Here is a 19,621-nt window from a genome sequence, read left to right as displayed (position 1 = left end):
AAATCGTTATTGCATTATTTATTAGAAGATCATTTAATTATTGCTCCGATAGATATATCGTGCGCATATCGAGTATTTGCGAGAGAGATGTTCAACTTGTTGTGTCGCGACGGTTATAAATTGTTTTCGCGGGCGTCCGATTGATTTCTCCTTTGTCGATTGATTCTTCCGCACGGAAATAGGAAAACCAAAATTAGAATTTGTTTGAAACAAAAATATGTCGAGACTAAAGTCAAGGTTGTCGTATCGAAATAGCGCTGTTACATCGCGCGCCCACGCGCAAAACCAGCATTCTGGAAAATAAAATTCCGTGAATTATTTTTCAAGCATGTCGACCTAGTAAGTTTACGTAAATTGTTTTAACAAGAAATAATCTTTTCTCAACTACAGAATGCGCTTTATTTATAAATTCTGTACCTCTTTCTTTTTTTTACGCGAGTAGCAGCAAAATATTATAAAAGGCGTTATTAAAAAAGCGAGCGCATCTGCGGTTACGTAACGCGTGCATTTTGCAATACGTCATAAGTGCAAAGCAAAGCGTAAATTGATGAATCAATGACTAGCTCTATGCAAATATACCTGTTATCTTTTTGTTTTACTTATTTTTTTGCGTTGTAAATCGTCTCATTATTTACAATGTTTTGTGAGCGTACATACGCGTTGAAAAGAAAATTCATTATAAAATAATGCAACATAAAAACAAGTACATAAATAATAAAAGTAAGTAATAAAATAAAGTTTGTAATAAATTTATAGTCTTATTATCTGGCTCACCGATACGGTTGAGTTGTGAGAGAAGGTAAGCGTAACAGACCGATTTTAAGTCCCGACACACTAACATAAAGAAGAGAAGAAGAAAATCAGATGTGTGGATTGAGCAAGACACTCTTGGGTCTATTGACAGATCAACGACTTTGTCCGATTTTACTCTATCATACGTCAACTCTCTCGCTTAACGAGTCTTTTTAGAATCTAAACCGTTTTTTTTTTTTTTTTTCAACGGACTCGTCAGTTTAACAAAGAAGGACTTGTTCCACCTAGAAACCTTTTAGTTTATCGCTTTTTGCGATGTCGCGTAGCTTCTAAACGTGTTTCAATTGTCATACAATTGAATAATATTTTAAATATTATTTAAAATATTATTTTTTGTGTTTCAATTGTTTCCACACGCACAAAGTTACGGACTAACAATAAGCTATTGGCATATTGGATAATGAAAATATATACATATATACATATATACATGTAAGATACATACACACATATAAGAACGTACATATGATATATGTTTTATATCTGGATAAGTTATATGGATACCAATGTGTTAAATTACTTAAATAATAAAGTGTTTTTTCACCTCGGATTTGTGACTTGTATCACATCTTTATCCTTGCGAAGAAAAATCTAGCATGTCCTTACGTACATACATTGGTTGATGTTTTCGCAGCTGATAGCGGTCCCGGATAATTTCGCGACTGCGTATCTCTGTCTTTGTTTGTGCTTGTCGATAACAGTCTGTCCGCGAACTATATTTCAAAATGATGTATACATATGTATATACATTCGCAGCATCACGTTCCGACCAACAAGCAAGTTGTGTTACGCGCACTGGAGAATATTAGACAAACTCGATTAAATTTTCTCCGCTTTGCAAACCCCGCTCTAACATGTACCAATAATATTTTTTTATCCAATTTTTTATATGTAACGGAAGTTTTTCATTGTTTTACATGCTGATTGTTTATTGTAATTTTTCTTTGCATCATTAATGCCCAATTTCTTCACCTCTAACGGCCGATTTCTTCATACCTCTCGATAGCTATCTTCTGGATAAAATCCTCTGAGAACCAATAAGGGGAACCAATTTTGGGAGATATCTTCTAGATAAAGTTATCGAAAACTTATCTAGAAATGAAAAAATTGGGTGTAAATAAATTTTCGATAACTTTATTTGAAAAAGATAAAACATATCTTTCTGTATATCTTTATCCGGAGAATAGCTATCGGGAGGTGCGAAGAAATCGCGTCTGATTCGGAATTTCCGAATAAATATTTAAAAACAGATAACAATATTTGAGAAATTTGAGAAATTGAACAAATTTCAAATACAACGTAATTACGAACAACAATGTTAAACTAATTAAATAACAGAGTGTGTTAACAAGCACAATGTCAAATTTCGTAGCCTTCGAAGAACGGAAGTGGCTTAATCGCATTTAATTTCACATTAAGTATCTTCTTCCGTACATATAGTATCAATTTCAAGTTGACACGATATCAGAGTGTCGAATAACGCGTTCGAGTTTCATTTTTCACTTTGTGATTATTGAGAAAATTTTTTATCCCAACTGTATCAAAACACATCTCGACAATATTGATTCAGTTGTAATAGGATTAATAAACGAAGTAGATCGAAGACGTAACTGCGCCACGGAACGCAACGCAACGTTGGCACGCAACGCACCCCGCAGCCCGCGGTGCAGAGGTAGTGGTCGTCGTCACCGTCGTCAACGACGACGGCGACGACGCTGTATGCGCGAATCTCCGTCAGTCGGCGACGGAGTTGCCTGGCTGCAGTGTGGGTGGCACGCGCGCGCATCGGCCCGGCCAGCCTGATTCGATTAAACTTCGACGCAGCCCTTGCGAGCTACCCCCGCAGTGAGCAGGGTGAGACCAACCTCGAGTGGCGCCCGTTATGTCGAGAATCTCCTCAACGCGCGCACGGCAGTATCGCAGCGCGAAGATAAGCTCCGTCGCGAATCGCGCATCCACTACGTCGCAGCAGCAACAGCAACACCCGAGGACAAGTCGAATTGTGCCAACAACAATCAGTAACCGCCTCCCATTCGTACGTCGCGTGTTTGAAAGGTAGCCGAAAGAAATTTTTCGCACACACAAGCTGATTTAATTGTCACAACTGTCTCGTGCGCGATTGTACAAACACGATGTGTGCCGATCGTCGTGTGCTTTCTCGTGCCAAGGTAGTGAAACGTGCAATCCTGCAATTTTCTGTATGAGAAGTTACTTTGCTACTTGAAAGCATACATAGGAACAAAATCTTGTGATGTGAGAACTGATTGTTTTTTTTTTTTTGTTGAAGAGTTTTATTTTTTTTTTTTAATTTCTTGTGAGAAAGTATGAAATTTGCATATTTGTGTTTGTCTGTCAACAAATAGATGATATTTTGTCATGTACCAAATTTTAGAATTAAGACATTGTTGTCTAATTGTTTCGTTTGTATCCGCAAAATTTTATTTACGGAAAAACTGTAAAGATTTTGAAAGCGCTCAAACATGAGAACACTTCACATTTTCGCGAACAACTTTTATTTACGTTTATGTAAATTAAATTAAATTAAAGACAAAAGAGAGAGAGAGAGAGAGTTTATTTAAATTTAAATTTAGATTTGCTTCCGTGAAATCTGTATCATAATTTTTTAATGTCGCTCTCGCGGTATCGCTTTGCTACGTGATCCAATTCATCAGTGTCTGATACGTGTAATTAGAGTACACGCTTAATTAGAATACACTTCCTGTAGATTTTGATGAAATTTGTCCTATCTAATCTTCCGTTTTGCGAATTCTTACGAATGTTTCACAGAACTATTTTTTTTTTTATTTTATATAGAGATAATATGTAAGAAAATAATATTTTAGATACATATATATTATTTCTATGTGAGAGATCTCTCTATAGAGATTTCTATACGTTATCTCTTCTTCGACCATGGGATTTTTTTAAAAAATAGTGAGAAAAAAAAGAGAATTCCTTTCGACTCGTGAATAATTAATCAATCGATACGCATTGTTTTCTTTTATTTTACATTAGTTTGTGTTCTAAATTTATATTTTATAATTTTCCGCCATTAATACCAGCGGTATTTGTTCGTCGTAATAATTCCAACATTGCAACGATGTTGTTTAATTATAACGTAAAAGCAATGCGGTAATTATTTTGCGTTCAGATATTTTCTGTCATTGTCGGTTCTTGTCTTTTTAACATAACGAACAAGATGATTTATCGGAGATACACATCCGTCAAAATTGATGTCCGTTTATAACTTTCCATTACGCACGATTGCTCACCCGACAGGAGAAGAACGTGCACACAAGCCTTCAATAATTTCTCCTCGCTAGAGGGGAGAGAGCCGTTGCTGATCGCACAGCTACCCGCCGACCGTGGCACAGTAGGAGAGCATATAGTTACGTATCACAGTGGAAGCTCCTTCCCCTCTCGCGAGGCGAATTATTGAAGGCTTCTGTGCGAGTCTATCACGGAGCATACATATGCAGCATTTATCTAATCAGTGTGATTCTCTGTCATTCCTTAAACGACATAGAAAAAAATACAAACAAAGAGAAGGACATCTTTCGAAGTCTTTATTGACTTCTTGAGATTCTTTTTTAAATTTCGTGTTATAATGATTTAATTGTCTGTCAGATAATTAGAAACGTGTGCTGATATTGGAAACAAATAGGAAAGTTAGGAGAGGAATATGATACAACACCGAATTGAATTTCTATTTGAATTGAAATTTATCGCGTTCGCGCGATGCTTCATAAATCACAGATAATCTTCGGTTGTTTTTTTTCGCTAAGTTATAATCAGCGCGTAATCAGGAAGAGGAAATATCGTGCGAGCGCGCGCGTACATTTTTACAATTTCAGAACGTAGCTGCGGATAGCGACGAAGATTTTGCATTATCAGGATTGTTGCACAATACCGCGGCTGCTCGATGATCGTCTGCTTTCAAAAAGACGAGGATTACGAGAAAATCAGCGAGAAGGACGAATGTTCAAGTGGCGGTCGACGATGTCGAGCGAGAGAGTTCGTGCGCGAGAACAAGAGAGCAGTTGAAACACTTTCGACGGGCGAAACGAACCGATCTCGCGATCGAACGCAACGCCGAAATTACAGTCGACACAACGAGACTCGCATTATCATGCGGAATCACCTCTGATCTCGTCCGAGAACAACGACGACGCGAGCTGACCGAGCAACATGATGTGGAAGGTGAAGTGGTCACGCTTCACCGAGTGCTTGTGCCGACGACCCGGTCTTGTTTTGATTTTGCTCCCGTGTTTGCTCGTTGTCACTCTCTATCTTGTTTCCGGCGACGACTACGGCGAGTTCTACGCGCTGCAATATCCGTCCTTCAAGTCGTCCTACAACGTCGTCGAAGGTGAGAGTTGTCGTTTGTTTGTTTTTTTTTTTTTTTTTTATCTATTGTCATTTCGACATTTATAGCTAGTGAAGTGTTTTTGTTTGTTGCGATACACATTGGCCACCTCGCGCGCGATAAATTTTATCCGAAAAACTTCAATATTCACGCGCGAAATATTGGCCAATATTTATAACTGTTCCGTCGTATCATCGATCGTCAAATATTATTTATACAAACTACGTGGTAGAACAATTGACGTAGCGAAGAAAAGTGATACCTTATGCACTTGTAAGTGTCCACTTTAAAAACACTCGGGTATTTGAATATTGAAAATTTTGTACCCTTTGCAAAAGGGTCGCGTTGTTGTACGAGCGCGCCTATTTTTGTTAAAAAAATCATCGATATTGCGATTTGACGACAGGTATGGTCGATGGTTATCTCGTGTGGAATCCGAAGTGTCACATGCTGTCGAAAAAACCTCTGGATCCGTCCATCACGAAATTCGTAAAAAAGGAGAAACTGGAGAACTGCCCGAACAATCTGGTGCTCTCGCAAATTTTCAAAGACTCGAACGGCAGTGTGTTTCTCTCCCTCGATCCCGATATAACGAACAAATTTAACGACGTCGCATGCTGCTGGTCGTCCGTTGTCAGGCCTAAAGTGAACAAGCCTAAGAAAGACAACTACGACTCCATGATATCGTAAGATTTCTCCGTCTTGATATTATATAAATAATGTTATAATAAATAAACAATTTTATATATTGTACATTAAAATAGCATCAATTTAAGATATCAGTAAGATTTGTATACGCAAACACGAGATAAGAAAAATCACGTATAAAAGAAAAACTCTTCTCACTCTTTGTTTACACAGCAAGATACTGAGAAAATTAAAGTTTCGTGTATTTATTTACTCGATTTATATTATTTTTTTTTTTATTGTTGTTTACTTACGGAGAACATTTGTTTTTCAAAATTCTTTCTTCTCGGTAGAGTTAAACAATGCGAAAACTTCACGGGACAAGTGGCGCTCCCGCCCAAGGAGGAAGTGGTTTACGTGTCGTGTAAATCGAAAACGAAACCCAAAGTGAAGACGAAGAAGCTCGCGACGAAAACGGTATACGAGAACGTTCACGCGATTCTGAATCCGGAGAAAGTGCTCGATCGCGTGGATCGCAATGACACTCAGCTCGGAAACTCATCGAGGAGGCTGAGCGTGCTCGTTCTCGGTATCGACAGCGTCAGTCGGCTCAACTTCTATCGCACGATGCCGAAAACCGAGAAGTACTTGCGCGAAACCGGCTGGATCGGTTTGAAGGGCTACAACAAGATCGGCGACAACACGTTTCCGAATCTGATGGCGATTCTGACCGGTCAGACGCCGCAGCAAGCGTACTCGCGGTGCAAACCGACGGTAGCTTACAAACTCGACAATTGTCCCTTTCTCTGGTACAACTTTCGTAATGCCGGCTACGTCACGGCCTACGGTGAAGACGAAACTATTCTTAATACGTTCAACTACCTCAAAGTCGGCTTCGTCGAACCACCCACGGATTACTATCTGCGACCCTATATGTTGGCCAGCGAAAAATTGCTTAAGATTAAAAAAAGGTAAGTAAAAAATAAAATTGTTACATACTTCAAGGACTTTTATTTTGTTCGTTTGTACACGCGAAGATTTCGGTTCCCGCTGTTCGCAGATTCAACATGAAGTACTGCACCGGTCCCGAGCTGAGCTTTCAGCGTATCTTCGACTACGCCATGAACTTCGCCCGGACTTTCATCGGTGTGCCGTACTTCGGCTTTTTCTGGACGAACACGATGAGCCACGATAACATGAACGGTATCTCGTCGATGGACGCGAACATGCTGAAGAAGTTCGAGTTCATGGAACAGGAGGGGATCCTGAACGACACGATGGTGGTCTTCCTGAGCGATCACGGTATGCGCTGGGGTGAGTTTCGCAACACCTTCATCGGTTGGTACGAGGAGAGGTTGCCGTACATCTACATATGGTTGCCCGAGTGGTTTCGTCGGGAAAATCCCGACGTCTGTCGAGCGCTCGCGATGAATCAGCACCGACTCACCTCGCCGTTCGACCTCTACGAGACTCTACGGGAGATCCTTGTCGTCGGAGGTGGCGATGCGGATTCCAGTCCGGGATGTTCCACTTGCCAATCTCTCTTTGCACCGGTTCCGAGGGAGCGGGGCTGCCAGGACGCGGGAATACCTTATCACTGGTGCACCTGCACGGCTTTCAAGTCGATCGATGTCAGCGACAGTATCGCTGTCGGTGGCGTGCAAAAATTTCTCGACCACGTGGAGAGCATCGTGAAGGAGTACAAAGACAAGAAGGGCCGACGGCTGTGCGCGCGTCTGAAGCTGAAGAAGATGCTACGGGTGGATCAGATGATCGACTTCGGCACGGACAGTCCGTCCAGCGTCGCGTACTTCTACATGATCCAAACGACGCCCGGAAACGGCAACTTCGAGATCACTGTTCGATATTACGGCAACGGCAATTACAGCCTGTCCGACAGTGAGGTCAGTAGGATCAACCCCTACGCCACGAGTGCCAGGTGCTTGAGTCGCGGTATGAAACAGTACTGCCACTGCGTAAAATAAATGTCGTGAATGTATGTATCCAGATTTCATCGTATCGGAAGCAATACGATGTCAATGCGCTTTTCTCAGCGTCTATTTCGATCAAATAAACTGGAAACGTGTGAAAAGACGGTAAATTTGCGCTCGAACAGTGCGCAATATATATATTTTGAAAATTTGACGAAAATAACATTACACTTTCCGGTCTCCCTAGTAATAATAATAATAATAATAATAATAGTAATAACAATAATAACAGACTTAAGTTTTTCGGTGAGAAAAAATTATAGAACGAAGAGAACGCGCAGCAAAACCTTGATCCGTTACGGTCGAGAGAGAATTTGACAATATCACGTACGCGGACAATAAGTATGGTCACTCTTCGATCGCAACGAGAAGACAGGATGACTCACGGTCACTCTCTCCGTACTTGAGAAGAGATTAGTTTTTTTTTTTTTTTTTTGTCAAAAGAAGAGAGAGGAACGTGTTAAATCAAATACGTAGCGATGAAAAACAAGCGCGGACTATCGCTGTACATATTTTAAGTAACTTTTACGACAGCTTTTTCAATGTTTTCGCGACTGGGTTTCGCAACGATATCATTAAAATATTTAATTGCTCTATTAATAATTCAACGTGTATTATGCGGCTCTAACTCTCGGCTTCTATGAGTTGTACACGTGAAACACACGTACGCGATATACGTATAGCTTGTATACTGATATGCTTGGCACATATCAAACATAAAAAAAAGTTGACTGCCTCATCTCAAGGAACTAGGGACCTGAGTGGATATATACACATATATATATATATTATATACGTGGACATATCTTTATTTCCAAGTTGGAACGTATAGATAAGACCGTGTCGTTTGCATGTAAGTAATTCAAGATAGTCCGATAAAAAGAAAACGAGGTTACCGGTGCTTTTTCAATTAAGAAAACCAAAAATCGTCGTACGTGAGAATTAGAAACGCAAAAACGTCAGCTGAATGCCAAAAATTTCAAGTTGCGATAATAATTGTTTAAGATTTGCACTATTTTTAAGAGAGAGAGAGAGAGAGAGAAAGAGAGAGATTGAAGTATTGAATTTAATTAAAAAAAAAAAAAGATATATATTAAATATAGTTTTGCGATTTTGAGATGTTTAAGATGTTTCGCGCGTTTGCACGCAGTTACATAAATGTTACTTTTGGCAAGTTAACTTGTATTCGCATTTGTTTTATAGAGTTCTATTTATATAGAATTATTTATAATCGCGGCAATAAATAACTTGTAAGAGGGAACGAGCGTCGTTAGAACTTCTTTCGAAAAATCAAATCACGTTGATTTTTCCGTGCTTGCGTTGCAATTTATTTCGGAATTAATGTCATATATCATACGATAGGTGGTTTGTATCAATTTTTTTTTCCTTTAAAAGTATGCACTTGTCGCACATGTGTGATAAATTGTTTTCGCTGTTACACACACCGATCGATCGCATCGTGTTTGACATTTTTCACTCGAATCGATAGACGTTAAAGATGCATGAAACACGTAGAGCTATAAACTCAACGCGAAAGAGTTGTGAATGTATTTTTCCTTTCACAACGACGTCATGGCAGACCGCCAAATAGTAGCAAGATCGCGGTGCTCGTTTCTTCTTACACAAGCAATACACACGAGGCATTAGCTGGTCTGCTGTAAGTAACGCGTGTGCCTGACTTACAAGAAGTGCCAAATCCGTGCTAAACGAGCATCAAAACAAACTTCTCTACTTCTCGCATCGATAGCGGTCATCACAGAAAACCGATTTTATCGATTTTGTCACAACAAAGATACAGTTGTGTGTGTTGAAAACCAGTTGAATGTTAACGTTCTGTGTTTGTTTAAAATTGATTCTATGTAGATTGGAAAAAAAATTTCTATTCCGTGCTCGTTTTAAAAATATTCTCGAACCAAAAGATTGTTTTTTGTTAAAAAAAAAAAAAACACGATCGCCTAAATAATGTGTACGAGAAGTAGTATTTATTTACGCAGGTTTAAGCGTAAGTTGTGAAAACACGAAAGGCCAATGAAAAAAAAAAAAAAAAAGAAAAAAATATATATATCGTGATATATTTTACTACGTCGTTATATATATACGCTTTATTCTAAGTGATACAAGAAGGACGTAGGTCTCTGTTAGTTGTTCACAAAAAAGAGAGATGTAATATAATCAAGTACTTGGGATATTTATTTAAACAGAAGAGAAATTGCCCGAAACTTGAAATCTTGTTTTGTTTCGAGTCAGTCGAGCCAAAGCAAATTGACTTCCGTAAGTGATATAGAAATTACATAGGATCTTATAGTTGTCAAAAGCAATTTAGAATTGTCGTAGAGTTATTTTACGATCATATACGCATTTCCCGTTAAAACTCGTTAAATTCAAATTTCTTAAACGACATAAACGAATTTGTCTCATGTGCCATTTTGTTTCATACATGTATGTCATAAGCGAAATTGCAGATGCTTTTACAATAAATTATTAAATTACGATATTAACGTCACATTATGGAAGTAATTTTTTTTTTACCCCACTTTCCTTCCTTGTTTGAGTCATAGTGCTATGATTACGAAATTGTTTACACAATTAGATATAACACTGGGTGTGTATATACATTGTTGTGTATATATACATTGAGTACATTCATTAAAACGTCTGGTAAAGTGCATCGTTTCGATTATCACTTACGTACATAAACTTATCTCGATCTTTCAAGTCACTTTCGTAAACTCATTTCGCTCAATGTTTCTATTAAATTTGTGTCGAGGCGCAATATGATTTTTGCCGTTCGGTTTGATTATCTTTTTGCGAGTAACAAACTTAATAAATTTTTTATCTCAATCGTGTTAGCTTCAATTCTTATTGCGAACAAGAATATTGATTATCTAAAAAAATTTAATATCACAAATGGTGTTATTAAATATTTTCGTTTTTTGTCTTTCTCTTTGCTGCTTTTTATGTCTTAAATAAAAAAAAACGTAATTATCTATAATTATCTATTCACTTCAAAGTTTTTTGCGCAATGATACTTTTATTAGATAATCAAGTAATAATCGTATAATTTTGATATAATCATTAAAAATTATAATTAACTTTTTTCCTTTTTGAATTTAATTATGAAAAAATATATTTTTAATTAATATTTAATAAATATATTTTTTAATATATTCACATATGTAATTTTTCCGATTGTTATTTTTATCGCAAAATACACTATTACAATTGTTCATGCTCAATTACCTGCTTGTCATCGGTTAAGTTCAATATCAAAGACCAAAATTAAATAGACTGATCTCGAGCAATGTTGAGGGCATCTTCGCTGGAATGCCAGATACGAGCATGCAAGCGCCTTCTTCTAGTTGGTGGATGCGACAATCGATCGCGCGTCAAGCCGTGCTCCGGGGTACCGAATAGCATCACGGTGACTGATCGCCGTTTGTGGTCGACGTTGATACTTCTGCGCGCCAGGTAAGTGTCAAGAATTTTGATGCCCTCGTAGAGACTGTCCAAGTCGCAAGTGGGATATTGCTGATCGTTGCACGGTCTTCGCCGACCGATTACGTTCTTCGGTGTGTTACTCGGCGTGTTTGCTATCGTGCTGGGATTCGTTGCACATCCGACGCTACTGGCCACATCTGACACGATCTCAAATTCGTCTTGCAGTTTTTCGTAGCTGTTGCACGTGCTGATCGTCGAGATTCTGGTGGTGCAGCTGTCGTGTGAGAAGTTTCTCGAAGAGCGACGCATAGTGTCGCAGGGCGACGACATCGCTGTCGAATCAGCGCTGTGATAAGATGGTTTCATTTTGGAACTCAAGAGTTTAAGAATAACGGTTCTCGCCGTAGAGGAATCCTGCTCTTGGTACTCGTCGGTTTTATCCGTGATGATGTTCGCTGTTTGTTCCGGTTCAAGTTTCGGTGTTGCCTCGCGATTATTGACGCTTGAAGATGATGCAGAGGTTTCGGAAGTTTCCGGACCGCCAATCGAAACATCTTCCACGTTGGAAGTGTTGATGGCGCATCCGCACGCTCCCTCACAGGAACAGACAGAATTTTTTTCGTCCGATTTATTAGCTCTTAAAAGAAATTAAAAAATAATTAAATTGGGAAGTAATTAAAAAAAAATATTTAATATACGTCGACGTGTGTTTTATATTTAAAAATTTTTAAATTCTTCAAAGTACCTATCGGCCGCCTCGTCATAATTTTCTGTTGAAACACGTTGCGCGTGTTGGCTTGTTTCTTCCAACATTTCTCTAGCACATGCTTGGATCGCTTCTCGAACGATCTGCATATCTTTCGGAGAACTGTCAGATATCCAAGTTGCATTCGAATTAGCGCAATCCGTATTGTATGTACCCAGAGCTTCGGTGTTCGTGGACGATCCCGCGACGAATGGATGATCGTTGTTGGACAAAGACTGTTGGGGATAATGCGAGCTGCATCGAAGCCAACTATGACGAACAGGACAGATCTGTCTCATCGATGCCGATAAACCAGCTAGATTAAGATTTCGCAATATGGTTCCCGGAGGCGTAACATATGGCGGTGGTGGACTCTCGGGTACACGAGACGTGCTCGGGACTAATGGCGTCGTTTGGCTGCTACAATTGTTGTTCGCGCCCTCGACCACGAAGTAAGTCGAAGAATTCTCGTCCTCGTCGCGCCTTAAATACGCAAAATTCACGAAAACCTAAAGACACTTGATTCTTTACCGTCAGTCATAGCGAATTTTAATGTGCATTTAAATATGCAAAATCATGTTCAAACTGGAAAGAAAACGCACTGTCGTCGCCGGGAGCTTCTACCGCAGGAGTCGCGATTCAAGCATCGTGGTTTCTTTGGCAAAGCGAGCTTTGCGACCTCTTCGTAGCCAGGCGGAGCTTCGTAACCGGGCGGATCATCCGGCGGGATAGATATTTCATCGATTCGCGCGCCGTCTGTAATATCGAACACTGTTCGGAGTGACGTGAGAAGTATTTTCTTCCTACTAGCTTGTGACGAAGGTTTTCGTCAAGCAACGAAAGAACGAGCGCTCGATCGATGTAGTTCGTGAACTTTTAAATACATAAACAATCAAACGTAAACCTATCATCTATTCGTTTTTTTTTTTTTTTTCATATATTGCTCTGAGGCACAAGTAAATACAAGTTCACAGAGTACAACGACTTTCTTTTCAGAATCACACACAAATCTGCGTTCTCCCCGAGATATTTGAATAAAAAATTATATTTTCTGTAAAAAAAATGTATACCTAGAAGCTCGCTGATTGTTTCCAGACGAGATTGCAGTTCCCTTTGTTGTCTCGCTCTGGCTCCTATTCTGTACAACAGTATAATAAGAGCCGATATTAGAATAATCAGACCGAGGCTGCTGGCAACAAACACCAAAGTGGCAGTTTTCAGATCGGGATATCGATCGATCTTGGGAAAGTAGTAATTCGCTTTGTTCATGTGCCATTTGCGATCGTGCGGCTCCATCTCCCAATCTGCGCGATATTTCGCATAAATGACTCAAACTTCAAAAATATTTTACTATAATTCTTCTCTATTGGTTTTCTACATTGGTTTCGTAAGAGATACCTTGGAAACACGTCGCCGGCTCGTCGCTGTTATCGCCGCAATGATCGAAACCGTCGCAATTCAACTGAGTCGGTATGCATCTGTGATTCTGACACAGAAAATCAGTGCCCGCAAAGCAATCTAGAATGAATGGATTTCTCAAAAGCGCGAAGCGTATACAACTTTATCTTTGATTTATCCTGAAACCAATGCGGATTATCCTGTCCCAATCGCGAATAGACTTACCTCTGTAACTGAAGGCCCCGTAAGCGATCGCCAGATACGAACTCGGACCGAATGTACCGCGAAAACTAACGTGGAATCCGCTGGTGACAGGCGCGATATGTTCCCTGTGTCTGAGCGGCTGCAACTGACTCGCCGGGTGCCGAATTACCTCCAGCGACATTAACGCCGAGGTCGGACCTTGCTTGATAATGAGTTCCGTATTACCGGCTAATAACAAACCCAGCAATTATAAAGTAGCAGATAAAGATATCGTTTACTATTTTGTAAAGTCATATAAACTAATTCGACTACGTTTAAGTCATAAAATAACGTTTTTTATCATCTTCAATTTCATATCTTTTGTGTTATCTCTATGCGGTACAAAAAAAAAATTGTATTAAATATTGAAGAAGCACTTTTTTTATTTCTACTACGTTTACAAAAAAAAAAAAGAAACTTTTATCAAATATATCTAATACAAAAATATTGTCGTGTTACGTACCCATGTCGGCGAAACCAACTACCTTCAAATACATGTGTGTCTTCATGTGCAAGAAATTTTTTGGTGGTCTGATCAGCCAGACGCAATCGTAAGTTTTCACTCCGTGATCGACCATGTTCATCATCGTGATGGTGCCGCCCAGATTTTCCACGTATCCGCCGCAATCAGTAACCGGCCATACAGATTTGTCGTACGTGTGGCCGATCACGAAGGAGTAAAAAGCCTTGTAGCCCAGACCGCTGCCACCGTTCGCGTAGAATCTTATCAACAACGACGGTCCGGAACTTACTATTACAGGTGGTCGAAATCGCGCGCCGCTGCTCACATCCAAACGTTGTCCGTTCCAATCGTAAAACTGAAAGAATCAAAACACATCGATATTCCGAGTTTTTCAAAAGTTAAACAAATACAAAAAAGTTCTGCACCTAAAATTTGTTAAAAACTTATGAAAAAATCTTTTTATTTGGAAAAATTTAGTCCTCGATATTTCGATAATCACTAAAAATTAAAAATTTTTATTGCTGAAAACTCATAATGTAAACGAAAACACTTTGTAAAAGTGTACCTCCATTATGGAAACCGTCGCTAATTGAAAGTCGCTAAATAACAATCTGATGCGACAAGGGGCTTCCTTCGGGCACGTTATGATGTATTCCAGACCCAAATCACGAGGATATCGAGCGGGGAAGAACGGCGAGGTCAAGATTCCCCCGCCGGTACCGTTTAACTCTTTTGTCGGCACTTTTGATGTCATTTCCGTGCCTTTCAAATGCATTCTGTTTCCTGCACAAAAGCGACGAATTTTCAGAATATATTTTACCGACCGTGATTCAAAAGACCGAACTGTGATTGATTAAAAGAGAGACTCATCCATTTATCAAAGGAATATGCGAAAGACCGATAAAAGCCGGAGGCGGAGTTGATGACGCGCGATAAATAGTGCGCTTGTTATCGTGGAAAAATGAACAAGTCAACTCCACCTCGAAGCGCTCTTCGTAAATTAAAAGCGTAATTATTTACACCGATGAACGATACGTGCAGGCGCATCAGAAAAAAAAACTCATAAATCAGTTAATAGATCTTGAAAAATTACATTTCTCTTTTAACATGTCACACTAAAATATTACATTGATCATCTCTTACTTTCCGCTGTGTACTCGATCGTGAACGCGTGCTTGTGAAATTGGCTGTAAAATAAATTTATGGACAAGGTTCTCGTGCTCGATCTGTACGTGATGGGTGCGTACGTGCCGCAGAACGGAGAACCGGAAACGTCCTCGTAAGGTGGTTCCGACAGCCACACGTAGTCGCATCTGTATAAAAAAAGACATGTATGATCTATAGAAAAGAGGATCTCGATACGAGAGCTATCGCTTTTGCAACCACAAGTAGTACGTTTATACTTCACCTGCACGGACTGTCCATCACAACACCCCCGTCGCCGCAGTGATGCGACAGAGCGATATTCTTGAAGACCACGACTACCACGCAGGACGGACAGGTCACCAGCTCGAGACTGCATTGATAATGAGAACTGTTGGTGGTGCTGGTGATGGAAGTGGTGTAAGGACGCGGTGGCAGTTGCTGTTCCGTCCAGCTCCTGACGAAGGTGACGTTTTTTGCATACAGAATGCCCCTTTCGCCCAACTCCAGATATAACCGTCTACCATTGTGTGGCCCGCAGATATCCTCATTCCGGATAATATTTCCGGACGACGTAAGAATCCATCCAAACGTCGCGAGGATCACTGAACTCACACAAGCGTTTTGTTATAAAAAAAAAACACACACACACACACACACAAGTTTTCAAACGCGAAGACGCCCGATACAACAATAAATTCAAGAGAGTTGATAAAAACATGTAATTTTTTTTGTCTCGAAAAGAAAATAAAACTTTTTATGTAGAAAAACTAGATTATAAACAACTGTAGAAAATTTTGTTCTTACATTTAAAAAAACTAATATATGTTAAGTGTTTCAAGAATAAGAAAAAATATTTAACAACAAAAACGCTAGTGCGTGAATATTGAAAATTGTTAATTTTTGCGCGCAAGTCGATTGCGTTTACTATTTCTCACCATATTTTAACCAACACATATTCGCAGCGCGAAAAGGGACGTTCTGCACTTTTCGTCAGGAAACCCGATGCGATTACGCGTAATTTTGTTAGCGCGGCGACGACGTTACGCATCTTGCTAATATCGAATCAGGCACTCTTATGGTATCCCTCGAACGCGCGCCGATTATCTTGCACTTTTACGACGTTTAAAGTTCAGCCAAATCGGTGTTATTATACCGTAGAATCCACAAACGAAATGTCGCATTAAAAATAATGAAATTACAAAAGAATGACCGAAACGTATCATAAAAAAATCCCCACCGCAAGTCGAAAAAAAAAAAAACATTGCTGGCGGCTTCTTCAGGCTCACGTTCTAAAAAGTAATTTTGTTACCTGTCGATATTACGATGAAATACGTTCACAATTACGAAAGAGAGTCCAGGTCAATTCCGTTTATTTAAAAAAACCATGTCGCAACGGCGCGTTTTACATGCGCGCAGGAAATACTGAGAGACTGGAGTTCTGGAACTCGGTAACTTTTCAGATAACGAGCCATCGACTCCGATATTCCCTGCCAGTACTGAAAATCTTTAGTACACGTGACGTGGACTATAGATTTGCGGTGAATATCGGAGTGTACAGCCATTGTTGCGCGCAGCTACTTACTTTGTTGACATTTTGTCTGCGCAACAGTGGCGACACTATCCCGCGCAACAACAGTGTTCACGCTATTTATCCTCAGAAGTGAACTGTATGATCTTTTAATGGATTTTGAAGAAGTGTCAGTCGGTTCGCCCGCGTTAGATATGACTATTGACCCGGAAAGGCAAAGATTTCCTTTCTGCATTGTCTGGACCCCATTGCCTATTTTGACGTAAGTCAACTTGCAGAGCAAATCGTAATTTATAACCTTCCCCAGTCATATGTGTCATATGTGTATGACAAGATAAAATTGAAATTCTGTTAGATAGTTTGTGACTATAAGCAAAACAAATCAACAAACTGTATTTGTTACTTGGAAGTATTGGGAATTTCTTTGATTTTTTTTAAGATACATCATGCCGTTTATTGGACACATGGGCATTGCAACATCGGTAGGAGTGATAAGAGACTTTGCTGGTCCATTTCATGTCTCGGAAGATAATATGGCTTTTGGAAAACCCACCAAATATTGGCAGTTGGATTACACAAAGGCCAAAGGAGGCGTTCTGGGATGGGATGCTGCTGTGGCTGAAGCTAGCGAAATTTATAAAACTAGAATGGTAAAGAAATTGTGAGCTATAAAGAATTAGAAAATTTGTTGCGCAAGGACTATGAATGCCAATTTTTCACAGCATAATATATGTTGTGACAACTGTCATTCACATGTCGCAAAAGCATTAAATCTGATGTCATATGACAACTCCACCAGCTGGAACATGGTAAAACTTGCGTTTCTTCTTGTGTTTCATGGAAAATACGTAAGGTAAAATAACAAGATATGTAATAGCCTCTAAGTGTATAATTAAGAATAAAAATGAAATAAGATTTCGTTACGTGTAATGTTAACACTATAATATTTTATTTAATGTTATTATTGATGTTGCTCATTACTTTTATTTTAGTGTTCTAGGATTTCTTAAGACTTGGTTGCCATTCTGCATACTTGTCACGCTTGTACTTGTATTAAGTCTGTGTATATAGTAATATCATAAGTGAGATATGTAAATCTCAATTTTTTCAAATTATATGTTTAACGCCATGTCCAAGATTTTTTATGAGACTTTCTATTCATGTTATATGAGTTATAAAATTAGTTATAAGATATTTATAAAATTGTTTTAAATATATCTCATTCACCTCTGCGGTTTATCGGTAACCCGTGGGAATGTATTAAAACACAAATTTTATCTTACTCTTTTAGATGTGTAACTGTATATATTCGTCGATATATGAAAATTTAAGAATATCTAAGATGTAGAGATTATTTAAATTTAAATAGAATGGCACTTCTTCATATTACACAATGTCTATAAAAAAGAATGTTGAATTGGGCAAAAAAAAATATGTACATAGTCATGCCATTTTTAACTTACTATCTGTAATATATGAAACAACTCAACTTTGTTAATTTTTATATGTATTTGTGTGTAAATAAGGATATTGTTGCAAGAGCATAATATAACAATCTAAATTTATATTTTTTCTTTTTTACTGTATACAATAATAGTCTTTCACATTAAAAAAAATACAACACCTGAATATACTTTAAGTAAGTATATATGTACACATGGCAATAAATTTTCTTTGCTTCCTTTCCTTGCTTGAGTTTAACCACATACACTTAACTTATTTAATTCATAATTTATTTTTATCTATAACTACATATCACTTAATCTCACATTGTTCTTTACATAAAAAATATAGCTATAGGAATTTTTTAAAACTTATGGCATAACATCAACAAGCGACAGCAATATTACATAGTCATATTTAGAGAAAATACAGTTCCAGCAGAAACAATGGAATGTATTTCAAATTACTCATTGTCTGCAATAGAAGATAATTCCCTGATAACATTTGCCTCAAGAGAAAAGTCATAATCATAATTTTGATTTTCCAATCTCTCAACAAAAGATAATATTTCGTTAATTCGTAGGCCATCAATTTCCAAATTGTCGTTCAATTTACTTTCCAATTGCTTACATAACTTGAACGGTACTCCACTTAGATAATGTGGTACGTCTACTTGTTGACTTCGCTTAGGCAAGTTAAGATCTGACAGTGCGGGGTTCATTGGCGTACCACCAATAAATGGATACAATCCGCTGGGATAAGACGTATCCTGGTTTCCAACTTCAGATGGCAATGAGGAGCTCCTCTTTTCGACCACTAGGAAATCATCTTTTAAATCTGAAGTGAGCTGTTCCTCTTGTTCATCCCTAGAACTAGGAGGTGAATCCTTGTGTTTCTTTCTACCAAAGAGCCAAGACATCTTCTGCAAAATAAAATAGAAAATAAACTAAGATAATTAAAATGTCTTACCCTAAACTTTACAAAATATAAAACTAAGTTATGTCAACTATAAATTACAAATAGCATACGAGTTTTTTAATATGAGACAGAAAGAATGTAATGCTCTTGATAAACGGATGTGTATATGAAATAACATTCAAGCACATTACTCACACTTATTTGTAGTAGACACTAGAAAACTTAAAAAAAAATTAAACACTTGATTTAAAGATAAACAATGCACGAAGAGCTAGTATCATAGATTGTTACGGACTTTGGACTATATAATACACAAAATATCGTAACTTGACATAGTCGTTTGCCTATGTAACATCAGTCGACATTTCTCGTCATTTCTGTGTATAAAATGCGGAATGTGCGAATGTGCAAAAAAAAAAAACAGTCAGTGTTGCCACATGTAATGACAAATACGTACTTATCGAAGATAGATTCCATTTGACGCTTGCAACAATCACGTGAT

General features: G+C 38.5%; 4 protein-coding genes across 7 annotated transcripts; 2 read left to right on the top strand and 2 right to left on the bottom strand.

Annotated features, from left to right (window-relative positions):
• The first annotated feature begins 2,577 nt into the window (after positions 1-2,577).
• Positions 2,578-10,300, top strand: LOC109863692. 3 transcript variants are annotated; one of them, XM_020444129.1, is made up of 5 exons: positions 2,578-2,868; positions 4,668-5,182; positions 5,586-5,865; positions 6,160-6,777; positions 6,867-10,300. In XM_020444129.1, the coding sequence occupies exons 2-5, from the start codon at positions 5,002-5,004 to the stop codon at positions 7,789-7,791; spliced, it is 2,004 nt and encodes a 667-aa protein (XP_020299718.1). In that variant the 5' UTR covers positions 2,578-2,868; positions 4,668-5,001; the 3' UTR covers positions 7,792-10,300. The 3 variants fall into 3 exon arrangements, with proteins under 3 accessions (XP_020299718.1, XP_020299719.1, XP_020299721.1); XM_020444130.1 differs by having other exon boundaries at positions 2,578-2,981; XM_020444132.1 differs by lacking the exon at positions 2,578-2,868 and adding an exon at positions 3,021-3,066.
• A 631-nt stretch (positions 10,301-10,931) lies between these two features.
• Positions 10,932-16,239, bottom strand: LOC109863691. Of its 2 annotated transcripts, none has more exons than XM_020444127.1 (11): positions 16,166-16,239; positions 15,493-15,832; positions 15,228-15,397; positions 14,650-14,867; positions 14,085-14,439; positions 13,604-13,810; positions 13,379-13,498; positions 13,051-13,284; positions 12,583-12,751; positions 11,981-12,463; positions 10,932-11,872 (listed from the first exon to the last, which is right to left on the bottom strand). In XM_020444127.1, exons 1-11 carry the CDS (start codon positions 16,182-16,184, stop codon positions 11,077-11,079), a joined length of 3,111 nt encoding a protein of 1,036 aa, XP_020299716.1. In that variant the 5' UTR covers positions 16,185-16,239; the 3' UTR covers positions 10,932-11,076. The 2 variants fall into 2 exon arrangements, with proteins under 2 accessions (XP_020299716.1, XP_020299717.1); XM_020444128.1 differs by having other exon boundaries at positions 12,583-12,736.
• Positions 16,240-16,817: 578 nt separating this feature from the next.
• Positions 16,818-18,387, top strand: LOC109863754 (transmembrane protein 222). Its single transcript, XM_020444274.1, has 4 exons — positions 16,818-17,020; positions 17,198-17,408; positions 17,481-17,611; positions 17,751-18,387. Exons 1-4 carry the CDS (start codon positions 16,911-16,913, stop codon positions 17,827-17,829), a joined length of 531 nt encoding a protein of 176 aa, XP_020299863.1. The 5' UTR covers positions 16,818-16,910; the 3' UTR covers positions 17,830-18,387.
• On the bottom strand, positions 17,916-19,296 carry LOC109863755. The gene is made up of 2 exons (XM_020444276.1): positions 19,230-19,296; positions 17,916-19,123 (listed from the first exon to the last, which is right to left on the bottom strand). Exon 2 carries the CDS (start codon positions 19,118-19,120, stop codon positions 18,665-18,667), a length of 456 nt encoding a protein of 151 aa, XP_020299865.1. The 5' UTR covers positions 19,121-19,123; positions 19,230-19,296; the 3' UTR covers positions 17,916-18,664.
• Between the last annotated feature and the right edge of the window lie 325 nt (positions 19,297-19,621).

The sequence above is a fragment of the Pseudomyrmex gracilis genome, unplaced genomic scaffold (assembly GCF_002006095.1).
Source record: "Pseudomyrmex gracilis isolate BER0280 unplaced genomic scaffold, ASM200609v1 scaffold_12, whole genome shotgun sequence".
Taxonomy (NCBI): Eukaryota; Metazoa; Arthropoda; class Insecta; order Hymenoptera; family Formicidae; genus Pseudomyrmex; species Pseudomyrmex gracilis.
Note: the sequence above shows the minus strand (reverse complement) of the source record. Positions and strands in the feature narration are given on the sequence as shown.

Bases quoted from the DNA above. Each gene is read 5' to 3' on its own strand.
- LOC109863692 (XM_020444129.1), top strand. From the start codon at position 5,002: ATGATGTGGAAGGTGAAGTGGTCACGCTTCACCGAGTGCTTGTGCCGA. The intron at 5,183-5,585 runs GTGAGAGTTGTC...ATTTGACGACAG, and splicing joins GTCCTACAACGTCGTCGAAG to GTATGGTCGATGGTTATCTC. The intron at 5,866-6,159 runs GTAAGATTTCTC...TCTTCTCGGTAG, and splicing joins AACTACGACTCCATGATATC to AGTTAAACAATGCGAAAACT.
- LOC109863755 (XM_020444276.1), bottom strand. From the start codon at position 19,120: ATGTCTTGGCTCTTTGGTAGAAAGAAACACAAGGATTCACCTCCTAGT.
- LOC109863691 (XM_020444127.1), bottom strand. The intron at 14,440-14,649 runs GTACACTTTTAC...TGATTCTTTCAG, and splicing joins CGACGGTTTCCATAATGGAG to TTTTACGATTGGAACGGACA. The intron at 11,873-11,980 runs GTACTTTGAAGA...ATTTCTTTTAAG, and splicing joins TATGACGAGGCGGCCGATAG to AGCTAATAAATCGGACGAAA.
- LOC109863754 (XM_020444274.1), top strand. From the start codon at position 16,911: ATGGATTTTGAAGAAGTGTCAGTCGGTTCGCCCGCGTTAGATATGACT. The intron at 17,021-17,197 runs GTAAGTCAACTT...ATTTTTTTTAAG, and splicing joins ACCCCATTGCCTATTTTGAC to ATACATCATGCCGTTTATTG. The intron at 17,409-17,480 runs GTAAAGAAATTG...AATTTTTCACAG, and splicing joins AAATTTATAAAACTAGAATG to CATAATATATGTTGTGACAA.